Source organism: Scyliorhinus torazame, chromosome 20 (assembly GCF_047496885.1).
Source record: "Scyliorhinus torazame isolate Kashiwa2021f chromosome 20, sScyTor2.1, whole genome shotgun sequence".
Lineage (NCBI taxonomy): Eukaryota > Metazoa > Chordata > Chondrichthyes > Carcharhiniformes > Scyliorhinidae > Scyliorhinus > Scyliorhinus torazame.
In genome coordinates this window covers 7831663-7855025 of record NC_092726.1, presented here as the reverse complement: position 1 = coordinate 7855025, position 23363 = coordinate 7831663, and the positions used below count along the sequence as shown (strand labels likewise).

Below are 23363 nucleotides of genomic sequence, written 5' to 3'. Positions count from 1 at the left end.
GCTGTGGGTCTGGTGTCATGTGTGCCCAGACCGGGTAAGGTCGGCAGATTTCCTTCCCGAAAGGACATTGGTGAACCGGATGGGTTCTTACAACAATCAGCAATAGTTTCATGGTTGACATTAGACTTAAAAAAAAAAATTCAGTCTTTTTATCAAATTCCAATTTTGCCATTGGCTGTGGCGCGATTCGAATGCAGGTCCCCAGATCTTGCCCTGGGGGGTCTGTGGGTTACAAGTCCAGTGACACAACCACTGTTACGCTGCCACCACTAACTCTAGATTGTCCCACAAGAGGGAACATCTTCTCGACATCCACATGGAAGGAAACCGGAGTACCCGGAGGAAACCCACGCACACACGGGGAGGATGTGCAGACTCCGCACAGACAGTGACCCAAGCCGGGAATCGAACCCGGGACCCTGGCAATGTGAAGCAACAGTGCTAACCACTGTGCCGCCGTGCCAGAGCTTTTTTCATTCTTCCTGCCAAAGTGGACAATCTCACATTTGCCCCCATTATCCTCCATTTTCCAGATCTATACCCACTCTCTTAACCTGTTGATGTCCCTTTGCAGCCTCCTTATGTCCTCTTCACAATTTACTTTCCTATCTTTGTGTCGTCGGCAAATTGAGCAACCGTACGTTCAGTCCCTTCGTCCAAATCATTTCTATAAATTGGGAAGAGGTGAGGTCCCAGCTCTGATTCCTGTGACACACCAATCATCACATCCTGCCAACCAGATAAACACCCATTGAAGCTGACTCTCTCTCCCCTGTTAGCTAACCAATCTTCTATCCGTGTCAGTATGTACCCCCCCAACACCAGCAGCTTTTATCTTCCGCAGTAACCTTTGATGTGACACCTCCTCAAACACCTGCTGGAAATACATCTACTTGACGTAGATCCCCAGTGGATTGGTGGGCAGGATGCAAACGGGTATCGTCTGTAATGAGTGGGTTTTGCTGCAATGTCTGCAGGCCACAGTCTGTCTTACTGATCCCTAATCCCTCGCTTGCACCCTCTGACAGGAATTGGCTTGACCCACATGAATCAGGTGTCGTGCACGGGCTTCGAGAGGTCCATTGTTGACTGCAAGTTTAACCAGGACAACTTGTGTAACCATGACGAAGATGCTGCCGTGCGTTGTAACATTCCTGACATGGGCTTTGGGAAACAGGTGAGTTATTAAAGCCTGCCCTCCAACCATTCTGATCCGCTCCAGCAACTTGTGTTCAACATGGCGGAACGGCCCAAAGTGTTTCGCAAGAGTGTTGGAAAACAGCCGACCATCCAAGTGGCAGGTTTGAAGGAGTAGTTTCAATGTGGAAAGAGGGAGAAAGGTTCAGAGAGAGAGCTCAAGAGCTTGGAGTCCACGCCGCTGAACTGGAAACTAACGTGCCCTTGTGTCTCCCTGTCCATCATTCCGTGTGTCCCGGCTGAGTGGGAAAGGCCAGGATAATGTGTTGGTGGTCACCTTGGATTCGTCTCGCAATGACGGAGCCGAAGATGTGCACTTGGGTAACCTTGTTTCTTTTCTAAATTTAGAGGACCCAATTAATTTTTTCCCAATTAAGGGGCAATTCAGCGCGGCCAATCCACCTACCCTGCACATCTTTGGGTCGTGGGGGCGAAACCCTCGCAAACACTGGGAGAATGTGCAAACTCCACACGGACAGTGACCCAGAGCCGGGATCGAACCTGGGACCTCGGCGCCGTGAGGCAGCAGTGCTAACCACTGCGTCACCGTGCCGCCCGACTCTTCGGTAACCTCACTCAATCATGAAGCACTGATTGAAGGAGAAGGCCACACAGGTCAATGTGACACACCCAGTGTGTAGCTGGGCCATTTCACTGGGGAAGTTACGCGTTTACTTTCATAGAATCATAGAATTTACAGCGCCGAAGGAGGCCATTCGGCCCATCGAGTCTGCACCAGCCCTTGGAAAGAGCACTCCACTTAAGCCCACGCCCCCACCCTATCCCCGTAACCCCACCCAACCTTTTTGGACACTAAGGGGCAATTTAGCGTGGCCAATCTACCCAGCCTGCACATCTTTGGACTGTGGGAGGAAACCGGAGCACCCGGAGGAAACCCACGCACACACGGGGAGGATGTGCAGACTCCGCACAGACAGTGACCCAAGCCGGAATCGAACCTGGGACCCTGGAGCTGTGAAGCAACAGTGCTAACTACCGTGCCACCATTTCATTTGTTTTTGGTAAAATATTTTGTTACGGCATTTGTGATTTTATCGCAGCAACAGTAAACCATATACCAACGACGATAAACAAAGTGCAAAGACCAGTTACCTCCCTCACGGGTCCCACCTTCCTTGCCGTGCTACCGTTTCTGAACGGCAAGAGGATAGGTACAAAGAGATTTTGGGGGTGGGGAGGGTGGGGCGTTCAGGAGCATGGATCCTTAAAATGCCAGGAACAAGTCCTGAAAAAATTTCAAAAATTGGAATGCGAGCCTTTATATCTGGAGGATTGGAATACACAGACATGGGTTATGCTGCAGCTATACAAACCCCTGGATAGATCCCACTTGGAGTGGGAACAGTTCTGGGCACCGCACCTTGGGAAGGATATTTTGTCCCTGGAGGGAGTGCGACGTAGATTTACAGAAGTGAAACCTCGGCTTCAGGAATTCCGTTACGAGGAGAGATGAAAGTAGACCTGTTTTCGCTAGAATTTAGAAGGTTAAGGGGTGATCGGGTCGAAGCTTTCAAGATATTAACCGGGAGAGGGGGCAGCACGGTGGCGCAGTGATTAGCCCTGCTGCCTCACGGCGCCCAGGTCCCAGGTTCGATCCCGGCTCTGGGTCACTGTCCATGTGGAGTTTGCACATTCTCCCTGTGTCTGCGTGGGTTTCACCCCCACAACCCAAAGATGTGCCGGGTAGGTGGATTGGCCACGCTAAGTTGCCCCTTAATTGGGAAAAAATGAATTGGGTACTCTAAATTTATTTTTTTTAAAGATATTAACAGGGAGAGACACGGTGGATCACGGTAAATTATTTCCACTGGTTGGAGATTATAAAACTAAGGGGCATAGTCTAAAAATTAGGGATGGACCATTCAGGAGAGATGTTGGGAAGAAATTCTTCAATCACAGGGTGGTGGAGGTTTGGAATTCTGGCCCTCAAACAGCAGCTGAAGCTGGAACAATTGTTAATTTAAAATCTGTTTTTTGTTAAGCAGAGATATTAAGGGATGCGGGCCAGGTACGTGGAATTGGGTCACAGAGCAGCCATGATCTCATTCAGTGGTGGGACAGGCTCGAGGGGCTGAAAGGCCTTCTCCTGTGCCTGTGTTCCTCTGTGATGCACATTGCTGTGGGTCTGAACCCGCACCGTGGAGGGATGGCCCATTTCCTCCCCCGAGAGAGGTTGGTGAATCAGATGGGTTTTTACGACACTCTGAAATCTTTCTGGGCACGAAGACAGACTGAATTGTAACACCCCTTGCTGCCACTGTCGTTCAACAGCCCAGTCTGCTGGATCATTCGCCCAGCAACATTAAGTTTGCGCATTCTCCCCGTGTCTGCCCCCACAACCCAAAGACGTGCAGGTTAGGTGGATTGGCCGCGCTAAATTGCCCCTCGGTGTCCAAATGTTCTGAGGGTCGGTACAGACTCGATGAGCAGAATGGCCTCCTCCTGTACTGTAAGGATTCTATGATCGAATATCGCTGGCAGAGCATTCAACCACCTTCTCCCTATCCTCTGCAACACGCTCCCCCCAATGCCAACCTTTCCAATTTGATTCTTTCGTCCCAAACCCTGCCTCAATTGGTCAGTTTGCATTTTGACTCCATGACTGTTCATGGCGGAGGGAGGGTTTGATCATCGGCTCACTGCTCCTGTGTATTTTCTGTCGGCCTTCGGTCAAGGTTAGACTGTGGTGTGGTGGTGCTGTCACTGGACGGGGGTTCCAGAGGCCCAGACTCGCGCTCTGGGCTCAAATCCCACCACGGCAGCTGATGGAATGCAAATTCAATCAATGAATCTGGAATATAAAGCTGCTCGTCGATCATGGATTGTCGTTATAAACCCATCTGGTTCACCAATGTCCTTTAGGGGAGGAAATCTGCCGTCCTTACCTGGTCTGGCCGACACGTGACTCCAGACCCACAGCAACGTGGCTGACTCCTAATTGACCACTGAGTTCAAGGGCACAGTCTACAATACCCACATCCCACAAAAGACTAAAGAATAAATTCCAGGCTGTGGTGGGGGGATCGGGGTTAGAGTTGAGAGTGAACCCGAGCAGTGGTTAAATAGCTCTATTGTGGATGGATTTTGATATGCCCGAGAATGCGGAGCAGCTTTCTCCCAAGCCTCTCCACCTTGAAGCAGAGCAGTGTCACAGGCTAGCATCACCTTCAGGCCCCCATCCCAGTCACTCACCATCCCAACGTGGACACGTATCGGCTGTTCCTTCACTGTCCCTGGTACGCCCTCCCTAACAGCACCATGTGTGTACCTACACCTCTGGGACTGCGGCGGCTCAAGAAGGCAGCTCACCCACCACCTTCTCGAGGAACGCACGCACGAGACCGGTCTTGCCCGGTATGTGTGGGTGAAATGACGGCATGGGAAATGTTCACGACGATGGCCGGGTGCTGTCTCAAGCTCTGTCTTGTGTTGTCGAACCGGCCTCTCTACAGATCCGCCTGGCTGGAGGGCGCACGCCATTTGAAGGCCGTGTGGAGGTGCTTGCCAAGAAGAACGGCACCCTGAGGTGGGGCACAATCTGCAACAGCAACTGGGGCATCACGGAGGCTATGGTGTTGTGCCGGCAGCTGGGCCTGGGCTTTGCTGACCATGCGGTTCAGGTAAATGTCATCACGTTCCTTCCCATGAGCGGCGCCCTAACTGATTATATTGTCACAGAACCGTGAGATGGAGCAGCCAGCCACAGAATCGGGTTTGCGCGCACACGCACGCGCTCAGGTATTCAAGCTCTGTCCCAGGTGTATCAAACCTGGGTCTGAACACTCTTGCAATTTCGAGCAGAAGTCTGCACCCCCCTTCCAAATGTTTCAGCACACGATACGAGTATTAGTTCCAGGAAGATTTAACTTTTATTCTGGAGCCAACTTTCTTCTCGCGATTCGACCCTGAGGTACAGGTAGAACAAAGAAAATTACAGCACAGGAACAGGCCCTTCAGCCCTCCCAGCCTGCGCCGATCCAGATCCTTTATCTAAACCTGTCGCCTATTTTCCAAGGATCTACTTCCCTCTCTTCCCCACCCGTTCATATATCTGTCTAGATGCATCTTAAATGATGCTATCGTGCCCGCCTCTACCACCTCCGCTGGCAAAGCGTTCCAGGCACCCACCACCCTCTGTAAAAAAAACCTTTCCACGCACATCTCCCTTAAACTTTCCCCCTCTCACCGTGAAATCGTGACCCCTTGTAATTGACACTCCCACTCTTGGAAAAAGCTTGTTGCTATCCACCCTGTCCATACCTCTCATAATTTTGTAGACCTCAATCAGGTCCCCCCTCAACCTCCGCCTTTCCAATGAAAACAATCCTAATCTACTCAACCTTTCTTCATAGCTAGCACCCTCCATACCAGGCAACATCCTGGTGAACCTCCTCTGCACTCTCTCTAAAGCATCCGCATCCTTCTGGTAATGTGGCGACCAGAACTGCACGCAGTATTCCAAATGTGGCCTAACCAAAGTCCTATACAACTGTAACATGACCTGCCGACTCTTGGACTCAATACCCAGTCCGATGAAGGCAAGCATGCTGTATGCCTTCTTGACCACTCTATCGATCTGCGTTGCCACCTTCAGGGTACAATGGACCGGAACTCCCAGATCCCTCTGTACATCAATTTTCCCCAGGACTCTTCCATTGACCGAATAGTCCGCTCTTGAATTAGATCTTCCAAAATGCATCACCTCGCATTTGCCTGGATTGAACTCCATCTGCCATTTCTCTGCCCAACTCTCCAATCTATCTATATTTTGCTGTATTCTCTGACAGTCCGTCTCGCTATCTGCAACTCCACCAATCTTAGTATCATCTGCAGACTTGCTAATCAGACACCTATACCTTCGTCCAGATCATTTATGTATATCACAAACAACAGTGGTCCGAGCACGGATCCCTGTGGAACACCACTAGTCACCTTTCTCCATTTTGAGACACTCCCTTCCACCACTACTCTCTGTCTCCTGTTGCCCAGCCAGTTCTTTATCCATCTAGCTAGTACACCCTGAACCCCATACGACTTCACTTTTTCCATCAACCTGCCTTGGGAAACTTTATCAAACGCCTTACTGAAGTCCATGTATATGACATCTACAGCCCTTCCCTCATCAATTAACTTTGTCACTTCCTCAAAGAATTCTATTAGGTTTGTAAGACATGACCTTCCCTGCACAAAACCATGCTGCCTATCACTAAGTCCATTTTCTTCCAAATGTGAATAGATCTATCCCTCAGTATCTTTTCCAACAGTTTGCCTACCACTGACGTCAAGCTCACAGGTCTATATTATCTCTGCTACCCTTCTTAAACAAAGGGACAACATTAGCAATTCTCCAGTCCTCTGGGACTTCACCCGTGCTCAAAGATGCTGCAAAGATACATGTTAAGGCCCCAGCTATTTCGTCCCTCGCTTCCCTCACTAACCTGGGATAGATCCCATCCGGACCTCGGGACTTGTCCACCTTAATGCCTTTTAGAATACCCAAAACTTCCCCCTTATGTCGACTTGACCTAGAGTATTTAAACATCCATCCCTAGCCTCAACATCCGTCATGTCCCTCTCCTTGGTGAATACCGATGCAAAGTCCTCATTAAGAATCTCACCCATTTCCTCTGACTCCACGCATAAATTCCCTCTTTTGTCTTTGAGCGGGCCAATCCTTTCTCTAGTTACCCTCTTTCTCCTTATATACGAATAAAAGGCTTTGGGATTTTCTTTAACCCTGTTTGCCAAAGATATTTCATGACCCCTTTTAGCCTCTTTGGTCCTACTTTCCCGATATTCCTCCAAAGCTTCATCAGTTTTAAGTCGCCTAGATCTTATGTATGCTTCCTTTTTCATCTTAGCTAGTCTCACAATTCCACCCGTCATCCATGGTTCCCGAATCTTGCCATTTCTATCCCTCATTTTCACAGGGACATGTCTGTCCTGCACTCTAATCAACCTTTCCTTAAAACACTCCCACATTTCAAATTTACCCTTAAACAGCTGCTCCCAATCCACATTCCCTAGCTCCTGCCGAATTTTGTTATTCTTGGCCTTTCTCCAATTTAGCACTCTTCCTTTAGGATCACTCTCGTCTTTGTCCATGAGTATTCTAAAACTTACGGAATTGTGATCGCTATTCCCAAAGTAATCACCGACTGAAACTTCAACCACCTGGCCGGGATCATTCCCTAATACCAGGTCCAGTATGGCCCCTTCCCGAGTTGGACTATTTACATACTGCGCTAAAAAACTCTCCTGGATGCTCCTTACAAATTCTGCTCCATCTACGCCTCCAACACGACATGAGTCCCATTCAATGTTGGGGAAGTTAAAATCTCCCATCACGATTACCCTATTGCTCCAACATTTTTCTATAATCTGTCTACATATTTGTACCTCTACTTCATGCTCGCTTATGGGAGACCTGTAGTAAAGTCCCAACAATGTTACTGCACCCTTCCTATTTCTTAGCTCTACCCATATTGTCTCAGTGCTCGAATCCTCCATCGTGCCGTCCTTCATCACAGCTGTGATACCATCTCTGACCAGTAATGCAACTCCTCCACCCCTTTTACCTCCCTCTCTATTCCTCCTGAAGCATCTATACCCTGGGATATTTAGTTGCCAGTCTTGCCCTTCCCTCAACCAAGTCTCAGTAATACCAATAACATCATATTCCCAGGTACTAATCCAAGCCCTAAGTTCATCTGCCTTACCTGCTACACTTCTCGCATTGAAACAAATGCACCTCAGACCACCTGTCCCTTTGCGTTCATCTCTCTTCCCTGTCTACTCTTCCCCTTAGTCACATTGAGTTTATTATCTAGTACCTTACTGGCTTTAGTTGCTGCCTCTAACTTCCTAATCTGGTTCCCATCCCCCGCCACATTAGTTTAAAACCTCCCCAACAGTGTGAGAAAAAGCAGCCCCTAGGACATTGGTTCCAGTCCTGCCCAGGTGTAGACCATCCAATTTGTAATGGACCCACCGCCCCCAGAACCGGTTCTAATGCCCAAAAAATTTGAACTCCTCCCTCCTGCACCATCTCTCAAGCCACGTATTCATTCTGACTATTCTTGAATTTTTACTCTGACTGTCTCGTGGCACTGGTAGCAATCCTGAGATTACTACCTTTTGAGGTCCTACTTTTGAACTTATCTCCTAACTCCCTAAATTCTGATTGTAGGACCTCATCCCGTTTTTTACCTATATCGTTGGTGCCTATATGCACCATGACAACTGGCTGTTCACCCTCCCCCTTCAGTATGTCCAGCAGCCGACCTGAGACATCCCTGACCCGTGTACCCGGGAGGCAACATACCATTTGGGAATCTCGTTTTCGACCACAGAAACACCTGTCTACTCCCCTTACGATTGAATCCCCTATGACTATAGCCCTGCCAGACTTTTTCCCGCCCTTCTCTGCAGCAGAGCCAGCCACGGTGCCATGAGCCTGGCTACTACTGCCTTCCCCTGGTGAGTCATCTCCCCCAACAGTATCCAAAACGGTATACCGGTTTTGGAGGGAGATGAGCGCAGGGGACACCTGCACTGCCTTCCTGCTCTTTCTCTGCCTTTTGGTCACCCATTCCCTGTCTCCCTCATCAACCCTAATCTGCGGTGTGACCAACTCACTGAACGTGTTATCCATGACCTCCTCAGCATTGCGGATGCTCCAAAGTGAGTCCATCCGCAGCTCCAGAGCCGTCATACGGTCTAACAGGAGCTGCAGCTGGACACACCTCCCGCACATAAAGGAGTCGGGCATCGGCCGAGTCCCTGAACTCCCACATTGAGCACGAGGAGCATAACACAGGTAAGAGAGAAGCAATGGAGAATGGGATGGGTGAGATGTGGGAATGAGGGAGCAGAAGGAGGGAGGGAATGAGGGCAGTCAGAAGGAGGGACGGAATGAGGGCAGTCAGAAGGAGGGAGGGAATGAGGGCAGTCAGAAGGAGGGACAGAATGAGGGCAGTCAGAAGGAGGGAGGGAATGAGGGCAGTCAGAAGGAGAGAGGGAATGAGGGAGCAGAAGGAGGGAGGGGATGAGGGCAGTCAGAAGGAGGGAGGGAGTGAGGGAGCAGAAGGAGGGAGGGAGTGAGGGAGCAGAAGGAGGGAGGGAGTGAGGGAGCAGAAGGAGGGAGGGAGTGAGGGAGCAGAAGGAGGGAGGGAGTGAGGGAGCAGAAGGAGGGAGGGAGTGAGGGAGCAGAAGGAGGGAGGGAGTGAGGGAGCAGAGGGAGTGAGGGAGCAGAAGGAGGGAGGGAGTGAGGGAGCAGAAGGAGGGAGGGAGTGAGGGAGCAGAAGGAGGGAGGGAATGAGGGAGCAGAAGGAGGGAGGGAATGACAGAGCAGAAGGAGGGAGGGAATGAGGGAGCAGAAGGAGGGAGGGAATGAGGAGGCAGAAGGAGGGAGGGAGTGAGGGAGCAGAAGGAGGAAGGGAGTGAGGGAGCAGAAGGAGGGAGGGAATGAGGGAGCAGGAGGGTGGGAATGGGGGAGCAGAAGGAGGGAGGGAGTGAGGGAGCAGAAGGAGGGAGGGAGTGAGGGAGCAGGAGGGAGGGAATGAGGGCAGTCAGAAGGAGGGAGGGAATGAGGAAACTGAAAGAGGGAGGGAGCAGAGGGAGGGAGGGAAGGAGGAGGGAAAGAGAGCAGAAGGAGGGAGTGAGTGCGGGAGCAGAAGGAGGGAGGGAGTGTGGGAGCAGAAGGAGGAAGGGAATGAGGGAACAGAAGGAGGGAGGGAATGAGAGAGCAGAAGGAGGGAGGGAGGGAATGAGGAAACAAAGAGGGAGGGATTGAGGGAGCAGAAGGAGGGAGCAGAAGGAGGGAGGGAATGAGGGAGCACTAGGAGGGAGGGAATGAGGGCAGTCAGAAGGAGGGAGGGAATGAGGGCAGTCAGAAGGAGGGTGGGAATGAGGGAGCAGAAGGAGGGAGGGAATGAGGGAGCAGAAGGAGGGAGGGAATGAGGGGGCAGAAGAATGGAGAGAATGAGGGAGCAGAAGGAGGGAGGGAATGAGTGAACAGAAGGAGGGAGGGAATGAGGGAGCAGAAGGAGGGAGGGAGGGAATGAGGGCAGTCAGAAGGAACATCTGGATTCCGACGTGGAGCAAATGTTAATGCTGTTCCTCCAAGATGAGGTGGAGGGATGGGAATTTGAGGAAAGTATTTTCCGAGATTGTGAGGATATTCCTGGATGATTTTCCCTCTGCTCGGCCCAGCTGAGCGGTGCTTCCCTTTGACTGCTGTTTTGGGATTTTCCCTGTCAGGAGACTTGGTTCTGGGATGGTGACCGGCGCGCTGATGAGGTGGTGATGAGTGGTGTCAAATGTTCCGGCACAGAGATGTCCGTCTTCCAGTGTCTTCACCATGGCGAGGAGCTGGACTGCCCCAACAGAGGCGGGCAATTTGCTGCGGGGATCTCCTGTACCGACGGTAAGTCCCTTCCAATTTCAGCTGAATGGACTCTTCCCTTCCCACTGAGGTGCCGATGCCGCAACCTCCCTCCCTGCGAGAGAGCACCTCTCACAATCTCCCTCCCTGCGAGAGAGCACCTCTCTCAATCTCCCTCCCTGCGAGAGAGCACCTCTCACAGTCTCAGCAGAACAAAGAAACGTTCAGCGCAGGAACAGGCCCTTCGGCCCTCCAAGCCCGTGTTGACCATGCTGCCCGACTAAACTACAATCTTCTACACTTCCTGGGTCCGTATCCCTCTATTCTCATCCTATTCATGTATTTGTCAAGATGCCCCTTAAATGTCACTATCGTCCCTGCTTCCACCACCTCCTCCGGTAGCGAGTTCCAGGCACCCACTACCCTCTGCGTAAAAAACTTGCCTCGTACATCTACTCTAAACCTTGCCCCTCTCACCTTAAACCTATGCCCCCGAGTAATTGACCCCTCTACCCCGGGGAAAAGCCTCTGACTATCCACTCTGTCTATGCCCCTCATAATTTTGTAGACCTCTATCAGGTCTCCCCTCAACCTCCTTCGTTCCAGTGAGGACAAACCGAGTTTATTCAACCGCTCCTCCTAGCTAATGCCCTCCATTCCAGGCAACATTCTGGTAAATCTCTTCTGCACCCTCTCTAAAGCCTCCACATCCTTCTGGTAGTGTGGCGACCAGAATTGAACACTATGCTCCAAGTGTGGCCTAACTAAGGGTCTATACAGCTGCAACATGACTTGCCAATTCTTATACTCAATGCCCCGGCCAATGAAGGCAAGCATGCCTTCTTGACTACTTTCTCCACCTGTGTTGCCCCTTTCAGTGACCTGTGGACCTGTACTCCTAGATCTCTCTGACTGTCAATACCCTTGAGGGTTCTACCATTCACTGTAAAGTACTGGAGAAGTGTTCATTCTGAGCAATCTCGCAACCAAAATGAGCTGGCTGTTGACTGAGTGCCCTCATTGACCAGGACACTCTGGGAGCCCAGCCTGTGTGATGGGACCTGAATTCCCTCAGATATTCCTGAGCTATTGGAAACCGATCAAACCTGCCACGGTTGGGAGAATTTTCTGAACTTTAACCCTCCTGTGTTTTTTTTTTTTTTTTGTTTCCAGCTGCTTCTGACCTGGTTCTGAACCCCCGGGTGGTGGAGGAGACGTCCTATCTGGAGAACCGGCCACTGTCCATGCTTGCGTGTGCCATGGAGGAGAACTGCTTGAGCAGCTCCGCCATCGGGTTGGCGCCCCTGACAAACTATCGTCGGCTGTTGAGATTCTCCTCTCAAATCCACAACAACGGAGAAGCGGACTTCAGACCCAAAGCCGGACGTCAGGACTGGGTCTGGCACGAGTGTCACAGGTACCTATTTCCTCATCACTCTACCCTCTGCCCCACTCCAGGACAGGCATGATAGACCCATTGGCCTCTTCACACTCTCACTCCATGTGGTTGTCTGTTAAATGCCCTCGGAAATGACTTAGCAAGCAAGCGACTCCCTTGCATCAAACCACGGCAGAAAATTCAAGGAAGAATGAAACCGGACGTACGCAGCGAAAATGACAAAGGCAAACCCAGCCATGCAACATCCTCCTTCCTAACGTCTGGGGGCTTGTGCCAACCTTGGGAGAGCAACAGCCTGACCTAGTCATACTCACAGAATCATACCTTCCAGACAATATCCCAGACACCATGATCACCATTCCTGGGTATGTCCTGTCTCACCGGCAGGGCAGACCCAGCAGAGGGGGCTGCACAGTGGTATACAGTCGGGAGGGAGGTGCCCTCGGAGTCCTCAACATTGACTCTGGACCCCATGAAGCCTCGTGGCTTCAGGTTAAGCATGGGCAAGGAAACCTCCTGCTGATTACCATGTATCACAATCAGCTGATGTATCAGTACTCCTCCATGTTGAACACCAGTTGGAGGAAGCACTTGAAGGTGGCAAGGGCGCAGGATATACTCTGGGTGGGGGAATTCAGTGTCCATCACCGAGAGTGGCTCGGTAGTACCACCACAGATTGAGCTGGCCAGGACCGAAAGGACGTAGCGGCTGGACTGCGTCTGCGACAGGTAGTGAGGGAACCAACAAGAGGGAAAAACCGACGTGTCTTTGTCGTCCTCAGTCTATGTGTTGCAGATGCAACAGGTCCTTGACCATAACCAGAGGAGTGACCACTGCACAGCCCTCGTGGAGACAAAATTGTGTCTTCATGTGGAAGGTACCTCCCATTGTGAGATGTAGCAAACAGATCGGGCAATTCGACTGTGGATCACCCTGCTGCTGCTGTCTCACAGCACCTCATGGATGCTCGCCTTGAGTTGCTAAACCTGTTCGAAATCGATCATATTCAACACGAGGGTCGTGCCACACGGCACGAGGGTCGTGCCACACGGCACGAGGGTCGTGCCACACGGCACGAGGGTCGTGCCACACGGCACGAGGGTCGTGCCACACGGCACGAGGGTCGTGCCACACGGCACGAGGGGCGTGTCCTCAATGTGAACACGGGATGAAGAATGTGCGGTGGCGACTCCGACATGGACAGATGACCGTGAACCCGTGATATCTTTACGCGTGGATTCACTGCCCAGCTGACTGAACTCGTGGCTCTCAAAGTGGAGAAGGAGGAGTGGAGACCACTGCTCTAAAACCGCAAGTTTCCTGATCCATGTGCCCCTGCAATAAGCTGCCAATTGCCACTTGAGCCTCCCGCCCGCCCTCTCCCCCCCGCCCCCCCCCCCCCCCCCCCCCCCCCGCCCTTTGCTCCCTCTTCCTCCTGGCTACTTAGCAACTGAAAAGATTACCGCGTAAATCAAAGGTTGTTAACTGAAATGTTATCTGCAAAAGTGACATGAGCACAGATATCCGTACCGATCGGGTCATGCTGAGGTCGGGTGGTGTGAAATAGAATCAAGGGCCAATTGGAGCCACATGTGGGTCCACCCGAGCCACATCATCAGAATATTTATTCACTAACCCAGCCGATTGAACGGCTAGGACCCTTCGTTCAGTCCTATCGCTTCCATTTCATCCTCCATCGCTCATGTCTTCTTGTCGGGTGGCTTTGACTGACCCCTGGACACGATTTCCCAGTTTCCTGGGCTTGTCCGTCTTGAAGAAACACGTGACCTGGTCACCGGTCTGTCTGTTGTTGGTGGGAGCTTGCTGTGAGCAAATTGGCTGCCGTGTCTCTGACATGAGAGAAGCGACAATTACTGATATGCTGAGATTGTGAGTGGTACCTGTTGCTGACGTGCTCTGCCTGGTCTATCAGACCATCACGCCAACCTTGGTGCAGACGGGGGGGGGGGGGGGGGCATTTTAAATGTGCCAGTGTGGGTAGGGTAGATGGCGGAGAGGCCTTGTGTTGCAGTCGGTAGCACCTCGACCTCCGAGCCCAAAACAGCAGGCTCAGATCTCACTCCGAGACACGCACGCAAGGTGTGTTTCTGACGCCAACCTGCCCGTCCTTCCAAAAGCCCACGGCAGGCAGGCTGATTTGCCCATCGAGCTGTTGCCTCTGGCGACAAGCTAACTCCCTGCTCCAGGAGAAAACAAGCGAAGCGGCGGGAGCAATGGTGTGCCGCGCCTGCATCCAGCGTCTCTCCGGAGCCTTCAATCTAATATCCCTCGGCCGCAGAAAAGTGCTTTTCACTGTACTTCAGTACACGTGACAATCCGTCAATGTTAGCAGGGGGGGTGTTGGTCAGAGACTGCAGGTGAATATTTACATGGATCAGTGGGAATGCATCACAGGCAGTCCCCTGGGCGTGTGTCGGTTTCAGAGGGGAGCTGACCGCACACGGGGAATTAAAAGCGTCTGTAAAGTGCTCCGTCCCCGGCCAGGTGTCAGGTGAGTCAGAGTCTGGCACAGTGGTTTAGCCCTGAGATGACCGGCTACTGCCACCAGGTGGAACTGTTGCTGCTACTCTCCAGAAAGGAGGAGCTTTCATTGACAGGGACGTCTGCTCACAACTGGCCCGCATTACACCACAAAATACCTTAATTGGGAAAATAAAAATCAGCTTGACAGCGAAGGTCGTGCCCGGAACTCGCTGCATTCAGAACATTCGAGGTTAGAACCATAGAATTGCTACAGTGCAGAAGGAGGCCATTCAGCCCATCGAGTCTGCGCCGATCCTCTGAAAGATCACCCAACTTAAGCTGTGAGACAGCAGTGCTAACCACTGTGCCACCCCTGCCTGAGAGACGGGGAGAGCACATTCCTTTTACTTCCAAGGTCTGAATGCTTCTCCCAAATAGCATCGCGCAGGAAACAATCACTTGAATGTTGTCAGGCAGAACACTGTTCCTGGCCGACCCACTGGTTGCCAGCTAACTCCCCGAAATTTGGTTCTTCAACTCCACTCGGTGCTGAGGAGTCTGGCATCTCCTCTCTCAAAGGCGAAACCTGGGAACACAGTGCCCTTGGTGTGCAGACTGTTTCAACATTGAATCTTCTGCTTCAAGGCACATCCTGATTAATGGTGCACCGACCAAAATAACAAAAGAAACGGGAACAAGGGAAGGACTCTTGCAGTATCAACCTGCAGATCCTTCCAGCCCACAGCCATGGTTGGAATGAGAGGGGTATCTGATCAGCCATCCGGGGCCTCTACCATCCCCAGCCATAGCTCCAGACTGCAACCTGCATGGTTGCCGCGCACCCGCCACGGCAGCGAGGCGGGGGACGCAGTGAAGTGGGAAATGGTTCAGAAGGGCACTTGGCGCAGAAGATGGAGACACAGAGGATAAAGCAGACATAACTGATGCCTGGAGCCCGGCGGGGTGCCAGTGGGACAGATAGGAACAGATCCGGGACAAAGGGAGCCAGACAGGAAGATTAAGAAATACCTAAATGCGGGACACCACTTGAATAACGCTGACTTCAGCCAAGGTGTACACAATGATATGCTAATACAAATGTCTTGGGCCATTTCCTAAAACAAAGGGACAATCGATACTGCTTTCCTGCTGCTACCTGTAACCTGTTAAACCTCTTTAACTATAACCATGTGTAAATGGCAAAACGCTTACAAATAGCGATGTACAATCTATAAAATGTTTAAAGATAACAAAGTGATAATTGTTTTGTATCTGGGCTCATTGTGAACCCAAAGTATAAAATGAATGACTGCCATTCAAACCACGAGAAAGGCTGGCTACCGTACCGCGGGGTACGTACGCTTTCTCCCGAAGCTTCGTGTGACAATAAACTGCACTGATTGGACACAGCAAGTCTGACTCCGGAAGTGGTTGATTTTCCCACAACAGCAGCAACCAGTTTGTGCCCAGCAAGACCCCAGAAGCAGTCATGCGATTATGACCAGCTGATGTGTTTTGGGTGACGTAGGCCGAGGATTAAATATTGGTGCCAGACATCGGGGAGATCTGCCCTGCTATTGAGTACCGGAGCCGTTCAGGCTTCGAGACGACACGCAGCTCCAGGAGGTGACTGGTGACATGTGGGCAAACTTGTCTGCTGTATTGGGCAACCGGAGAGCCTCACTTTAATGCTCTTCCTGACACTCGGCATCTCAAGACCATGCCACCGTTCCTCCGCAAAGCACTGGAGGAGTCGCTCAATGAGTGAGACGGGAATCGAGATGTTGGCGGGGTGGGAGGGAGGACCCTGGTGTGGAGCGTCAATCCCAGTTGGATACGAATGGCCAGTCCTGTCCCCTGAATGGCGGTGTGTCTGTGCAGCTGAAGTGTTGGTCCAGCCTCCGCAATCGGTCCAGGGTGAGCGGTGAGGTGGAGCAAGGTCTCCCTCGAGTTTCACAGGCGAGATAAACTTTCAGCGTTTGCCACAGGAAGATTCTTGAACAGTGAACATTTCTGGAGTACTTGGATTGGAGTCACACGGGGGTTTGTGGAGGAGAAGGTTCTGGGATGATTGAAGAACCGTGTCGATCCATCCATGAGGGGGACTGGAGGGGATTTTACCAGGGCTGAAAAATGAAGCCAATGTTCCCAAGTAATTGGTGGCGGTTGCAGCCAGGGAACAGCGTTGCCTTTCACGAATAGCTGCCCCAATCTCGCACCTTAACCAAAGCTCTATCTGCCCTTTGGCACTGCCCCACCTTGGTCACCGGAGGGCATGATGTTGGGGAAATTGAGGATTTGAAGGAGGATGCCTGGCCCAGATCGAGATGCCTGACTGGTCTTTACTCTGCCCAACCTATAGGCACTACCACAGCATGGAGGTGTTTACAAATTATGATCTGCTGATGCTGAATGGATCAAGAGTCGCTGAGGGTCACAAGGCGAGTTTCTGCCTGGAGGACACGGCGTGTGACTCGGGTAAGGGTGTACATCACCAAGACTTGCATTTATCCCGTGCCTTTCGTGACCTCGGGTTGTCCCCATGTGCGCATGGGCCAGTCAAGCCTTCACAATGTGTATTCGGTGAGGTGGTAAGGGAAGTGTGCCCACTGCAAGCTCCCACAGACAGCCGCGTGCCTCCCTGAACCGGCACCTCTGACACTGCGGCACTCCCTCCCTCAGCAGTGACCTGGCGATTGAGCCGAGATTCTGGGGTGGGATTCGAACCCACAAACCTGCTGGGGTGTGAGGAGGAGGTGCAAGGCGCTGAGTCAAGGCTTGGGAGGGGCTGCACCTTGGCTGTCTGGGGGTGGAGGAGAAAGGGGGAAGCCGAGCCTGGGAAAGGCGCTGTGTACGAATGCAGCTTGGTGACTTCTTTGTTCACATCTCAATGTTTAACACAGGAACATCTGCATTTCAGAGGAAAGGAAGAACTTCCAGTGCGCCAACTTTGGGGAGCAGGGGATAACAGCGAGTTGCTGGGACACTTATCGACACGACATCGACTGCCAATGGATTGATATAACCGACGTGTCCCCAGGGGAGTACATCCTGCAGGTAAGCACATTCCTTTCCCAGCGGACCCAAGCTGATCCAGGGCTGAGCTCGGCTCCTCTTGGAGATTGGGCCTCCAGGAGGGAAAGGCTGTGCCGGCCTGCTGGGTTGGACGGAGAGAAGGTGATTACACCCGAGGGAGGGAGGGGGTGGAGGCCAGAACGAGGGACCACCATTACAAGGAAAGTCACCCAATGAATTTGGTGGAAATGTCCCCACCCCGAGTGTGGATCGCACTCCCAGAGCAGATAGCCCCGATGTGTTTCAGGTGAAGCTGGACACAGCCAGGTGGAAGGAAGAAACGTGAGGATGTGGTCAGGGGGCCAGTGAAGATGGAGGACCAGCAACGGCCAGGAGGGCTGAATGGCCTGTTCGGGTGCTGTCATGTGATTGCCTGTGGTGCTGGCTGCTGCGATCACCCCCATGGGTATCATCGAGGAACCGACCCGAAGTGCGAGCGAGTGTTGGAACCCAGTGCGGTGAAGACCGAAATCAAACCCCAGACGCTCGCCAACCCGTGTTCCAAATTGGGAGCCCCTCGCAGATAACATCAGCGTGTGTCGTGACAGACAATGGGGGGCTCTCAGGGGATCTTGAAAAGGCTTCAATTCTTGTTTGGAAGGAAATCTTTGACACTTTGAACGTCACGAGGGTGAGGACCAAGTAAGAGCGGGTTATATTAAGTAAGAAGGCTGCAGGAAAAAGGCCCTCCATCAAGCTGCTGATGTGGACAATGTAACCGTAGCAAGTTTGAAAAGTCTTCCTGGAACCAAATTGATGCCGGTCCAACCTCCAGGAGCTCAGAAGGCTGAGATTTCTTTTTTTTCAAGTTTAGAGTACCCGATTATTAATTTCCAATTAAGGGGCAATGTAGCGCGGCCAATCCACCTATATCTTTGGGTTGTGGGGGTGAGACCCAAGCAGACACCGGGAGAATGTGCAAACTCCACACGGACAGTGACCCAGGGCCGGGATTCGAAGCCGGGTCCCAGTGCTAACCACTGCGCCCAGGTGCCGCCCTCGGAAGGCTGAGATAACTGTCGGCCGAGCAACTCATTTAAGCCTACCAGCGGGGTTAGCGTGACCCAGCAGCTCGGGAAGTGGGGACTTTGAATTCGTGAAGGCTCCCTCGCAAAGAGACATCGAAATTGAGGAGTTGGAGATGCGGGGAAAAAAAGAGAGAGAGGGTTTCAATGGGAACGAGGAAAGAGGGAGTTTAAAAGGGAATTGGGAAAGTTGCAGAGACAAGAGAGAGATTTCCAACGTCACACACAGACGGCAGCAACGGAAAGGTTGGAGCAGACGGCAGAGGAAGGTCTGAGAAGAGATCCCAGTGGGGAATAGTTCAGTTCGGGGCTGGTTTAGCACAGGGCTAAACCGCTGACTTTTGAAAGCAGACCAAGGCAGGCCAGCAGCACGGTTCAATTCCCGTACCAGCCTCCCCGAACAGGCGCCGGAACGTGGCGACTAGGGGCTTTTCACAGTAACTTCATTTGAAGCCTCCTTGTGACAACAAGCGATTTTCATTTCATTTCAGTTCTGTGCAAGCTCGAGCGAAATCCGATGTGAGAGATGCTGAAACGTTCTGTTGTGCTAACGAGGAAAGAGCTAAACAATTGAGATTGCTGGGAGATGGTTGGAGCCGACCCTGACAGGCCAGTGAAGTTTGTGCGTCCTGATCAGAGGAAAGATCAGCAGACTTTGGGACAGTGAGGAAAAGCTACATGAGGGGTGTATCAGCCAGTACTGGGAGCAGCCAGGCAGAAATTAAGAGCTGGAACCGAACGGGGGTGAGGGACACGGGTAAGGCCGTGACAATAAACTGGGCCGCACCAAATCACTGTGCCGGGGATTAAACCCTCGGGCGCTGGCTGTTACAAATCTTATCACTGGAAATGTGAAACCAGAGGCTGGAGAAGCAGGTGGGATTTGTACAGCCAAGGAACACCTCACTCGGAGGGAACGAGCGTGCACCGGGCAGAGCGACCAGCAGGGGGCGGTGTATGCGCCAGGGTAAAATATTTCCGTGTGGACAGGATCAAAGGGGTCAAGTTATCGAATGTTACACGGTACAGGCCCGAGTCAATCCCCAACCCTGTGGGGTAAAGGTATTTGTTGTCCAGAAAGGATGTGAAAAGAAACGGTGCAGATCAACACTATTCTTGGAGGAAGGACAGCAATTCCTCTCCTAAAAATAAGCGCTTACAGAGCAGCTCAAAGACAGGGGAAGGAGTGGGAGGTGTGATGGAAATCTTGCCCATTGCAGGCATTCAATTCATTCCAGGGAATGATATCGCAGGATCCCAGATGGCAGTGATGCCAACTGTAGTTGAATGGCCGATGGAGAATCCTACCACCGAGAGTGTTACTGCCCCCTGGAGTTAGAATCATAGAATCGCTACAGTGCCCGTCGGGTCTGCACCAACCCTCTGAAAGAGCCCCCTAACCTCGGCCAATCTCCCACTCTGTCCTTGTAACCCCACCTCGGGGCAATTGATCGGGGCCAATCCATCGAACCTGCAGATCTCTGGACTGTGGGAGGAACCCGGTGCCCCCGGAGGAAGCCCACGCAGACACGGGGAGAGCGTGCAGACTCCGCACAGACAGTGACCCCTGGGGCCGGAATCAGACCCGGGAATCCCTGGAGCTGAGAGACGGCGGTGCTAGCCACTGTGCCCGTGATTGTTCGCCTGGATTGTGCAGTGATTTAATCAGAGGTACACAAACTCGGACAGAAGAGGGTGGAGGTGCGAGCCCAGGGCGAGGGCAGTGGGATCGGCTTGTCCGATCCAATTCTCAGCCAGCTGAACGGCAATGAGAGAGACACTGAGAATGAGGCACGTGTGTTCAATTCGCAGAGGTTGATTGAATCACAGCAGAGTGACTGGAAATCAACACGTTTACGGTCAGCCCAGCTGGGTGTAAAGGCCGGAGCTGATCCGGACACCCGGAGAGAGAGGGCTCGACGTGTTCACTGTGCCAGCCCACCCCGATAGCTCAATTCAGTGGGCAGGGCGACATTGAAAAGGGGAATGAGCGAGGGAGACTCTCTGGTGAGACACCCCAGATCGACACAAATCAAACCGAGTGTGTCATGCGAACATGTCTGAAAAGATCTTGGATTGGAGGAGCGGAAAACCAGCATGGTGTTGTTAGTAATGAAGCAGGGTTAGGGCAGCACGGTGGTGCAGTGGGTTAGCCCTGCTGCCTCACGGAGCCGAGGTCCCAGGTTCGATCTCTGCCCCGGGTCACTGTCCGTGTGGAGTTTGCACATTCTCCCCGTGTTTGCGTGGGTTTCGCCCCCACAACCCCAAAGATGTGCGGGGTAGGTGGATTGGCCATGATAAATTGCCCTTGGTGTCCAAAAGGTTAGGAGGGGTTATTGGGTTCTGGGGATAGGGTGGAAGCGAGAGCTTACGTGGGTCGGTGCAGACTCGATGGGCCGAATGGCCTCCTTCTGCACTGTATGTTCCATGTTCTACAAGAAAGAGTCAGATCAAACTGGAAGAGTCACTGCAGTCCTACAGACGTATTGGCGGGAATAACCTCGGTCAAACGGGGTTCGCAACACGTGCCGTAGATTTGGGGGATGTGGTTCCAATCAAACAACATCCATCCAGGTGAAAGCCAGCTCGGTTATCGCAGGCACAGAAGGCCATTGAGGACATGCTGAGGACTGAGCGCACTGAATTGAGTTCCAGTCATTGGAGTGCCCAGATCATCATGGTGCCTGAGCCGGAGGGAACCCAGAGACTGTGCGTGGACCACAGGTGGGGGGGGGGGGGCAGGTAAAGGTGATCGCTGTATGCGTGACACCTCGAGGACTGTATCAATCCAAAGAGAAGACGTTGACTGAGGAAGAACGCCCCCGCAACTGCTCATAAGCTCACAAACAGAGCGATGCGAGGAAGGGTCGTGGGGGACAAGGCAGGATCAGGGTGTTGAACTTGATAATCAGCCATGATCACAATGAGTGGCTCGAAGGGCCGAATGGCCTCCTCCTGCTCTGTATGTTTCTACACAAGCCTGGTCCAGGCATTCCAGCTTTTTCAGAGTTATGTTGCCTGCAAGCCAGCAGAGACCAACTTACAGGCACCACAGCCGTTCCGGGAGAAATTCCCAGATCGGCTCATCCCGTGATTCCGGTGGAGTAGTGCTGTTGGAACCGTGTAAGTTCATTCCTTCTGTGGCCGGGAGGGGAAAGGCCATTGCAGAAGCTTAGCGCGAGTGAAAAATACAGTTTTGGGAACAGTGGGAAGTTTCCCGGGGTATTCTTCTCTGTTAATGCATGTCTTTGAATTTAGTAGGATGGAACTAGAAAGATAGCGGTTGAGAAATGAAATGTCTCTTAAATGAAGACATTTTAGATAGGGGGGATGGACGTGTGACGATCCTGCCTGGAGGCAGCAGTGGACAGTATTCAAAGGGGCCTCTATTGTTATGTGTCTCCTGGTCACGAGTTTAGAACAGCAGTTTAGATAATAATCGTGTGAATATCTTCATTGCGAGAGAGTCGAGTCCTGTTTGTGTATATTTGTCTTGCCAGAGGTCCCTTTGTTTCTCTCTCTCTGTCTCTCTCTCTCTGTTTCTCTCTCTCTCTCTGTCTCTGTCTCTGTCCCTCTCTCTCTCTGTCCCTCTCTCTCTCTGTCTCTCTCTCTCTCTCTCTCTCTGTCTCTCTCTCTCTGTCTCTGTCTCTCTGTCTCTGTCTCTCTCTCTGTCTCTCTCTCTCTGTTTCTCTCTCTCTCTGTCTCTGTCTCTGTCCCTCTCTCTCTCTCTCTGTCTCTGTCTCTCTGTCTCTGTCTCTCTGTCTCTGTCTCTCTGTCTCTGTCTCTGTCTCTCTGTCTCTCTCTCGCTGTGTCTCTGTCTCTCCCTCTCCCTCTCTGTTTCTCTCCCTCTGCTAAGCTGTAAGGAAAAGATTCATATTTCTATAGCTCCTTCCATGACCTCGACATCCGAAAGGGCTTTCCTGCCAATGGAAGTACTTTTTGAACTGCAGCCAGTGTTGCGATGGAGGAAAAGCGTGACATCAAATTTGTGCACAGTGAGATCCCACTGACAGCAATGCGGCAATTGGCAAAAAATGTCAGGTGGGGTTACTGGGTTCTGGGGACAGGGTGGAGGTGTGGACTTAAATGAGGTGCTCTTTCTGAGGGCCGGTGCAGACTCGATGGGCCGAGTGGCCTCCTTCTGCACGGTAGATTCTATGATTCCCACGGCGCTGAGCTCCCAGGTTCGATCCCGGCTCTGGGTCACTGTCCTTGTGGAGTTTGCACATTCTCCCCGTGTCTGCGTGGGTCTCATCCCCACAACCCAAGGGTAGGTGGATTGGCCGCGCTAAATTGCCCCATAATTGGAAATTTTAAAGAAGTATTCTTTTAATAATTGTTACAGGATGGCAGACTGTTTATTTTTACTGGGGTCTCACTTGCCGCCTCCACAGCAAAGCAGATTAAAACTCTACAGCCCCGTGAGCCGGTGTTCCAAGTTGGGATCCCCTCCCAGGTGACATCAGTGTGCTTCGTGGCAGTGTGTACATTCTGCAGGTTCACTGTGTCGAAACGTTGTGTCATGTATGTGCCCCAGTTATTAACCTGCTGGCCGCGTGTGTACACTCTGCAGGTAATCATCAATCCGAACTATGAGGTGGTGGAGTCAGACTACAGCAATAATGTTGTGAAATGCCGCTGCAAATATGACGGACATCGCATCTGGGTTTACAATTGTCACGTTGGTGAGTGAGAAAGAAAAGATACTCTTCAAAGAGTTAACCATCAATCACTGCCTCTCACTCCTCAACCATTGGATGTCAAAACACTCTGCTT

General features: G+C 51.9%; 1 protein-coding gene across 2 annotated transcripts in view; it reads left to right on the top strand.

Annotated features, from left to right (window-relative positions):
• Nucleotides 1-23363, top strand: part of LOC140396844 (lysyl oxidase homolog 2-like) — a 77469-nt gene that overhangs the window by 50393 nt on the left and 3713 nt on the right. For both annotated transcript variants that reach the window (XM_072485614.1, XM_072485615.1), the window contains exons 7-13: nucleotides 1029-1177; nucleotides 4671-4838; nucleotides 10480-10645; nucleotides 11777-12020; nucleotides 16850-16965; nucleotides 17408-17544; nucleotides 23161-23272. In XM_072485614.1, coding sequence (XP_072341715.1) covers nucleotides 1029-1177; nucleotides 4671-4838; nucleotides 10480-10645; nucleotides 11777-12020; nucleotides 16850-16965; nucleotides 17408-17544; nucleotides 23161-23272 — 1092 coding nt within the window. The remainder of the gene's footprint in view (nucleotides 1-1028; nucleotides 1178-4670; nucleotides 4839-10479; nucleotides 10646-11776; nucleotides 12021-16849; nucleotides 16966-17407; nucleotides 17545-23160; nucleotides 23273-23363) is intronic.